At 43.2% G+C, this 8,358-nt stretch overlaps 1 protein-coding gene across 1 annotated transcript in view; it reads left to right on the forward strand.

Annotated features, from left to right (window-relative positions):
* The first annotated feature begins 3,098 nt into the window (after positions 1-3,098).
* rmc1 (regulator of MON1-CCZ1) overlaps positions 3,099-8,358 on the forward strand; it is a 15,494-nt gene continuing 10,234 nt past the window's right edge. Inside the window, exons 1-10 of the mRNA XM_062020799.1 lie at positions 3,099-3,289; positions 3,459-3,535; positions 3,612-3,696; positions 5,336-5,392; positions 5,459-5,545; positions 5,613-5,753; positions 5,853-5,956; positions 7,620-7,709; positions 7,779-7,884; positions 7,969-8,077. Of these exons, the coding sequence (XP_061876783.1) occupies positions 3,191-3,289; positions 3,459-3,535; positions 3,612-3,696; positions 5,336-5,392; positions 5,459-5,545; positions 5,613-5,753; positions 5,853-5,956; positions 7,620-7,709; positions 7,779-7,884; positions 7,969-8,077 (955 nt within the window). The 5' untranslated portion in view covers positions 3,099-3,190. The remainder of the gene's footprint in view (positions 3,290-3,458; positions 3,536-3,611; positions 3,697-5,335; positions 5,393-5,458; positions 5,546-5,612; positions 5,754-5,852; positions 5,957-7,619; positions 7,710-7,778; positions 7,885-7,968; positions 8,078-8,358) is intronic.

Raw genomic sequence — 8,358 nt, forward strand, 5'->3', positions numbered from 1 at the left:
ACTCATCAGTTCTATTTTGATCGCTTCAATTAAGACACCTGGAAAACATTTTTATGAGGATAAAAGAACCATAATGCCACCCTGAATTAAATTTAAAAAAAATCTAAATTCACATTGTTTACCTGCTGTGCCTGCTTGCAAAAATGGAACAGTTAAAGAATTGCGTGACCACAGCATAAAACATAAGGCGTCTGCGTATGCGTTTGACTTTTCAATAGAAGTGTTAGATTCTACCCGCGTTCTTTGAACTGTCTGAGGCCTGGTCTTTCTGGAAGATGAAAATTACAGCAAAGACACAAACTCCCTTTTTGTCTCTCATGGACACACACTTCTTGTTGACTTTGGACTAGCGACTGCACAAACATCAAGGCCGCGGAACAGAGACACACTACGGGCTTACACACACACATGCAACCACAAACCCAACGCCCTCAACGCAAATCCCATAGGGGTGATGAATGGATGGTCAGCGCCTGAGAGCTGCGGCCTACCATCATGACCTCGCACTCCCCTCTGTTGCTAGCTATCTCGAGATGTACATTGTAATATGTATATGTGCTTTGCTATGGAGGTTTTTTCCCACTCCAGACTGGGCCCCCTTAGAAGTCCAGTCTAGATAGTATTTTTTTACTCATCCTTCCCCAGCGTTTTACCTTTTTCCCATCTTTTACGGGGCGCCTTGTGGCGACCCATCAGCGTTCCTGTTCTGTAACCCTGTACACTGTTTGTTTTGTCTAATCTTGAACGGGTTTGTGCTGAAAACAAAGTTTCGTTGTACTTGTGCAATGACAATAAAGACCTATTTATTCAGGTCGATACGGCCGAGCGGAAATTAACCCCGATCAATAGATATTTGTCGTCTTATAGTCCAGGCAAAACAAAACCCATATGGCCAAGACAAACAACTTCATGGTCAGAAAGTCTTCCGACCAAGGGGGTGAATCCAGGGAAAAAGGTAATATCAGTCCAACTGGAGAAGACTCATTCACAAGGCCATCGAGTGGAGCCGTGGGTTGATAAGACGTGCTTGTGTACCTAATTAAAACTGAAGGATGTGTGATTATCATATCAATATGAGTTTTGAGGATGCGAGACGGCGTCAACAATCTTACACCATTCTCCACAATTTTCACGCAACTGAAAACAGGCGTGACGCAGCAGTAATTAGCCCGTCTTCATGACTACAGACACTTGTGCCTAAAACGCGGTGGTGTCAACCTCATTTTAGCTCAGGGGTCGCATGGAAGAAAAACTATTCCCAAGTGGGCCGTAATGGTAAAATCATGGCATGATAACTTCAAAATAAAGACAACTTCGGGTTGTTTTCTTCGTTTTACTTTGGCCAAAAATAGAACGAGCACAGTCTGAAAATGCACAAATCATTAATAATCCTCTGGAAAAAACACTTCAAATGTGTGGAACACTCTGAGGAAATTGGTGCAGTTTCAAAAACACAATGAGCTTACAAAGCCAGGATTTTAAGTCACAGTCTTTCTGGGATTGAACAAAAACACACGTAAACTCTTCTAGGTATCAAATACCTCCTTTGTCATGTCCACGTATCAATCCAGAGCTAACTCAACAAACTAAGAAATGCAGGTAAAAACCATTCAAAAGGGTTAAGTTCACTTTTCTGGTGTTTGACAGAGATATTTTGGGGCCAAATGACGATGTGTTCGAAGCAGAAGACATAAAACGGCAGGTTTTAAGTTTCATGAGGGTCGGTTACCATGAATTGATTAATGTGGACCCCGACTTAAACAAGTTGAAAAACTAATTCGGGTGTTACCATTTAGTGGTCAATTGTACGGAATATGTACTGTACTGTGCAATCTACTAATAAAAGTCTCAATCAATCAATAAATCAATCAATCGAGGAGGAGGAGTCACAGTCCCCCTTTACAGTGTACCTCTTGCTTGGTACAAACCGTTTGCTTGCCTAACAGAATTGCTATTGTGACATCCAGTGGACACATTTAGAACAGCAGTTTCTTTTGTTCCAAAAAAAAAAGCAGCTCACTTTTATAATTGGCAAACTTATCACGCGGGCCGGAAAAAAACTATTCGTACGTTTGATACCCCTGGCCTAAGAAGATGTCAGGTTCAAACACTGATGTCATCTATTAATCAGACAAGAAGCAAGGAATCATGCAGAGACAGAGTTCAATTTAGCTCATGAGGAGAACGCATGGAGCTGCACACTTAGTCACAGTCTCGCCCTACGCTCTAAGGTTCAGCTCCTGCGTCCCTCTTTTTATTCAGAGTTCCATAGTCAACATCACTGAGGCCGCCTCTAAAAGGAGTGGTCACATATATCATGCAAAGCAGGTCCAGGACGCACGATACGTGACGGAATGTGCTGGGTGCCTTGTGATTTCGCCTTGTCCCCGCTTCGTCTGCGTGTTGTCATCTTATCTTCGTTCAGGTCCTTGAAGTCTCGGCTTCGTGCTGTCATCTTATCTTCGTTGTGGTCATTGAAGTCCTTGGCTGTTAGCGGGCTAAAACAAAGATAACATCTACGGCTGAGGCCACCCCTCAGACAAGAAGTTTTTGTCCTTGCACAGATTAGAAAAGTCCAACTTGAGCACCATAGCTAAATAACTAAAGCAACTGACTTTAAGCATTCTAAAGTTAGTGTGATAATATATACATAATTATTCTAACACATAAGCAGTGTGGGCGTGTCCACAGGCTAAATGGAAGAATACGAATAAGAGTAAAGTGTAGCTAAAGCGCATACTAAACACTTAAGCACAAAGTGAACATTGTACTTCTCTCACACATTAAAAAATTAAGTATTTGAAATGTTTCGGTGTGTGTTGCTTGTCGTTTACAAGTGTCCTCCAGCGGCTTGTCGCTGACTCCCAGCTGTCAAAAATGACAGCTTCCTGGTCCGTTCTTTCAAAATAGTACGCAAATAAAGTGCCAACACGTGTATCCGGAAATTTCTTGGAAGTTATTTGGTTTCCTTTTCGAAAATTCCCCAATAAAACGTTTTAATATGATGGATTTGTGCGTATATTTGCAGGTTTTTGCTTTTGTAAGAAATGTCAAAAGATAAACAATGCACAATGTGAAACTTCACAGCGGAAGCCGAATGTGCCACGGCAAAGTGGCACTTCCGGGTGTGCAGTTGAGTTGAATGTTTTCTGTCGCTTAAATCGGAATAAAGTGTGGGCAGAAGTCGAGGATGAGTGGCGAACACTACTTGGAACTCTGCGACAACCCCGTGCAGTTTGAAAATGCGTCGAGCGTCAACAACGTCTTTTTTGACGAAGCAAACAAGCAGGTCAGCTAGCCGGTTAGCATGCGAGTTAGCCGGGTCAGCTGACTGGCCGTAAACAACTCACAGAACATATTCAATACATTAAAAAAAACCACACATCGAAGCTAACACGTTTAAGTAAAGTGACTATATTTGAGTTGTTGACGTTTCATGTTAAAATGCACCGTTTCAGGTATTCGCGGTGCGTTCAGGGGGCGCCACGGGGGTGGTGGTCAAAGGCCCGGACGACAAGAGTTCCGTTGCCTTCAGGTACGTCAACTTGTGTGGGACAAAGCACTTGAAAATAATTTATTGAGAGCAACATGCCCATTTGTTTTGCCTTCAGGATGGACGACAAGGGAGAAGTGAAGTGCATTAAGTTCTCCATTGGAAACAAAATTTTGGCTGTGCAAAGAACGTCCAAGTCTGTGGTGAGTTTTGATTGGCTGAAATAAGACAAGTGAAGTACAGTCGTGGTTAAAAGTTGACATACACTTGTAAAGAACATAATGTCATGGCTGCCTTGAGTTTCCAATCATTTCTACAACTCTTATTTTTTTGTGATAGAGCGATTGGAGCACATACTTATTGGTCACAAAAAACATTCATGAAGTTTGGTTCTTTTATGAATTTATTATGGGTCTACGGAAAATGTGAGCAAATCTGCTGGGTCAAAAGTATACATACAGCAATGTTAATATTTGCTTACATGTCCCTTGGCAAGTTTCACTGCAATAAGGCGCTTTTGCTAGCCATCCACAAGCTTCTGATTGAATTTTTGACCACTCCTCTTGACAAAATTGGTGCAGTTCAGCTAAGTTTGTTGGTTTTCTGACATGGACTTGTTTTCTTCAGCATTGTCCACGCGTTTAAGTCAGGACTTTGGGAAGGCCATTCTAAAACCTTAATTCTAGGTCAGAGGAGGTCAGAAATCAGAAATACTTTATTAATCCCCGAGGGGAAATGACCATTTTCAGCACAATCCCTTTCAAGATCAGACAAACATTACAGGGAGACAGAACAGGATCAAACATTACAGGGAGACAGAACAGGATCGCTGACGGGTCTGCCAACTTCCGGCACCCCTTACAAAAAAGGTGAGATACAGGTAAACAATGGGGGGGATGAGAAGAAAAAAAATTAAATCGGTCTAAGCCTGGGCCCATGGAGAGGGGGTCCAGACTGAGGCCAAGGGAAAAAACAACTCACAGCCATAGCACACATCCCTCTTGAATGTATGTGAGGTGCCGTTCGTCCTGGGTTTCCCTTGCCATCGGGTACAGCTCCCCACAGCGAAGAAGTGACGTTGGAGTCTGCGCGTCTCCCTCGTCAAAAAAGACCTCAACGGCGGAGTGGGCGGATGATGGTTGCAGAGAAGCTCCACAAAGGCGGAGGAAGGCTGCAGCAAAGATGGGCCCCCAATTGTCTTGGTCTCCATGCCATTGGACCCTGGCCTTCTCTTTGCCAAGGACAGTGTGGTGGCTGTCTGTGCACCAGTCTCCCCACTTTAAAAGATTCCACGCACAGGCGTTCTCCTGAAGGACCCACCAACAGGAGGACAATCATACTCGTTCGAGTGATCGCCGATGATTATGTCCTGTTGAAACACCCAACTGTGCCCAAGACCCAACCTCCGGGCTGATGATTTTAGGTTGTCCTGAAGAATTTTGAGGTAATCCTCCTTTTTAATTGTCCCATTTACTCTCTGTAAAGCACCAGTTCCATTGACAGCAAAACAGGCCCAGAGCATAATATTTTCACCACCATACTTGACGGTAGGTGTGGTGTTCCTGGGATTAAAGGCCTCACCTTTTCTCCTCCAAACGTATTACTGGGTATTGTGGCCAAAAAGCTACATTTTTGTTTCATCTGACATCACATGGACAAAGATAAGACCTTCTGGAGGAAAGTTCTGTGGTCCAATCACTCTATCACAAAAAAATAAGAGTTGTAGAAATGATTGGAGACTCAAGACAGCCATGACATTATGTTCTTTACAAGTGTATGTAAACTTTTGACCACGGCTGTAGATTGGATGAAATGATTGAAGTTGTTTACCTTCTCCTGAAGGACTTCATCAACTTCATTCCCGACTACCCTCATACAGAGTTCACACACGAGTGCAAGGTGAGTAGCCATAACGCAAAATAAAGCGACCGATTTCGCTGACCTCATTGTGAACTTATTGTTCAGATGAAGAACGCAAACCTTCTCGGCTTCTGCTGGACCAACTGGAACGAGATTGTCTTCATCAGCGACCAGGGCATTGAGTTCTATCAGGTACGCTTTCAGGACTTTTTTTTTTTTTTTTAGTGTCTTGGCTCCGCCCACACCTTTGTTGTGTTAGGTGCTTCCGGACAAGCGTACGGTCAAACTCATCAAAAGCCAAAGCATCAACGTCAATTGGTACCAGTACTGTCCCGAAACGGCCGTCATCCTGCTGTCCACCACAGTGCAGGGCAACGTACTGCAGCCATTCGCCTTTCGGGTCAGAACTTGCGCGGTGTGTGCGTGTGTGCGTGTGCATGTGACTCATGTTACTGTGTTTGTGTGTGTGTGTGTGTGTGTGTGTGTTTTCCCTGCTAAGACTGGGAGCATGTCCAAGATGTCCAAATTTGAGATTGAGCTGCCCGTTGTCCCCAAGCCTGCCAAACTCAGCCTCTCTGAAAGGGATATTGCCATGGCGACCATGTAAGATGCTTCATTAGCCCTAATCCATTGCATGCTACCTACTTCAATTAGGGCAGGGGTTGGCAACCCAAAATGTTGAAAGAGCCATTTTGGACCAAAAAGGCAAAAAACTGGAGCCGCAAACAATTAAAAGCCTTATATAAGTCTTATTTTGAAGGCAACACATGATGTAAATGTCAATATCAGCTACAATAGCCTTCTATCAACATGACTATGTGTCGTAGGCTGACGCAAATCTTCGTTGACATTTTAATATTTATTCTACACAAACATTAGTAAAACGGAAGCTTCTCAGAGGTGAGATAACCTCTGGAAATTACTGACTTAGAATGGCCAAAAGGTATAGATGTGTGTGTCCAAGTTAAAGGAAATGGCAGGCTGTCTTCTTCTAGTGGATTTATTACAATCTTTGCAAGCTGGGTAACGTTTGCTGTGGTCTATAACTGTCAGGTTCAAACACTGATGACATCTATTAAACAAGACAAGCAAGGAATTAAACAGAGACAGAAGTCGATTTGGCTCAATTGAGGAGAAACGCGTAGACCCTGTACCCTTGTACAGTGTCGTCCCACGCTCTGACGAAATATTGTACGCCTCCTCTTTTATTTGGACTTTCCCTGATTACATGGCAACAGCTGTTTTTTTAAGGGAGGGGGGTCGTAAACAGCCATCGTTTTTGATTACAAAACAGTTCAAAGAAAAGGTCGTAAAACAGTTCAAAGAAAAGGTGCCTGGAGGGAAGTCAGGCCCTGCTTCCTCTCCGCTTTGTAGATCTCGGGTAAAGACAAAATCTTCCTGTGGATTACAATAGAAGAAATAAACCGACGCCTTCATGTCGCTTACCATCGTACACAGTGGAGTTTTACAAGCCTTCTGCTTGGTAGGATCAAAGACAGCTTTTGTCCTCTCGCAGGACGAGCTGAACTCAATGTAACACAAAGTTTTGTGATAACTTAGATACAATTATTCTGACAATAACGGCACACAAACAACTATCAGAAATGCAGCCAATATTACATACAGATAATGTCATGAGACATGCAAATATAAATTAAATACACAGAGGACATAAATAAAGCAAATTAAATGAGCTCAAATATACCTACAAACGAGGCATAATGACGCAATATGTACATACAGCTAGCCTAAACAGTATGTTAGCATCGATTAGTCATGCACTGAGCAAATATGCCTGATTAGCACTTCACACAAGTCAATAACATCAACAAAGCTCACCTTTGTGCATTCACGCACAGCATAAAACGTTTGGTGGACAAAGAAGTGGCATAAAACATGTCTTTCTGTGGCAGCGTCGGAGAAAGTTATACATGTTAACAAACTGTTAAGTCACAGTTCACACAGCTACGGTGTGTTTGAAGTACCGCCAATTAGTAGGACAAAACGCTGCTCGCTAAATACTGTCATCAGTGAAGCATAAACACAAACATTAAACAGTGGGCCTTCTAATAATTAGGAATGTTTTTGTTGTGTTTTTCCTCCTACAGAAACCATATTAAAACTAAACATACAAGGGCGCCACTAGGGCGGTGCTAAAGAGCCGCAGGTTGCCGACCCGTCGTTAGGGACTTTCCCATTAGCAGAATGCTAGCATTAGCTTAGCCTGTCGTCACAGTCTCCTCCACTCTAACGTGTGTGTTGACAGTTACAGTCAGCTGTACGTGATGTACCTGAAACATCACTCCAGGACGGCCAATAGTCCCAGTGCAGAGGTGGTGCTCTACCATTTAGCAAGGTACACACACACACTATTCACTTGACATACCTATTTCAATACACACATCAACGCGTGTGTGTGTTGTAGGGAGGGCGTGTGCAAAAAGACACACGTGTTGAAGTTGAACACAACGGGAAAGTTTGCTCTCAACATCGTCGACAACCTAGTGGTGGTCCATCACCAAAGTTCTCAGGTATGTGTGCGCGTGTGTGTGTTAGTGTGTGCGCACGTGACCTGGAATGTTGTACATGTACACAACGTGTGTGTGTTCTTTTAGACCTCGCTAATCTTCGACATCAAATTGAAGGAGTCGGACGGCGCTGTCAGCACGCATCAGCCTGTTTTACCTGCACGCTCCATACATCCCTGCAGCATTCCACTGGCAGGTATGTGGTGAACACACACACACACACACACACACACACACACACACACACACACACACACACACACACACACACACACACACACACACACACACACACACACACACACATTTATTTATAAGAAGGCCTACTGCTTGATTGAAGTACAGTGTTTTATTTTCCTATATTCAAACAGTGTTGTTGTTCAAACTGTGTGTAATGTTACAGTGGCCAAAAATATTAAATATACTTGTTAAACTTGTTTTTCATGAATACTTAGGCCTACTACGCTACTGTATTTT

Source organism: Entelurus aequoreus, linkage group LG15 (assembly GCF_033978785.1).
Source record: "Entelurus aequoreus isolate RoL-2023_Sb linkage group LG15, RoL_Eaeq_v1.1, whole genome shotgun sequence".
NCBI lineage: Eukaryota > Metazoa > Chordata > Actinopteri > Syngnathiformes > Syngnathidae > Entelurus > Entelurus aequoreus.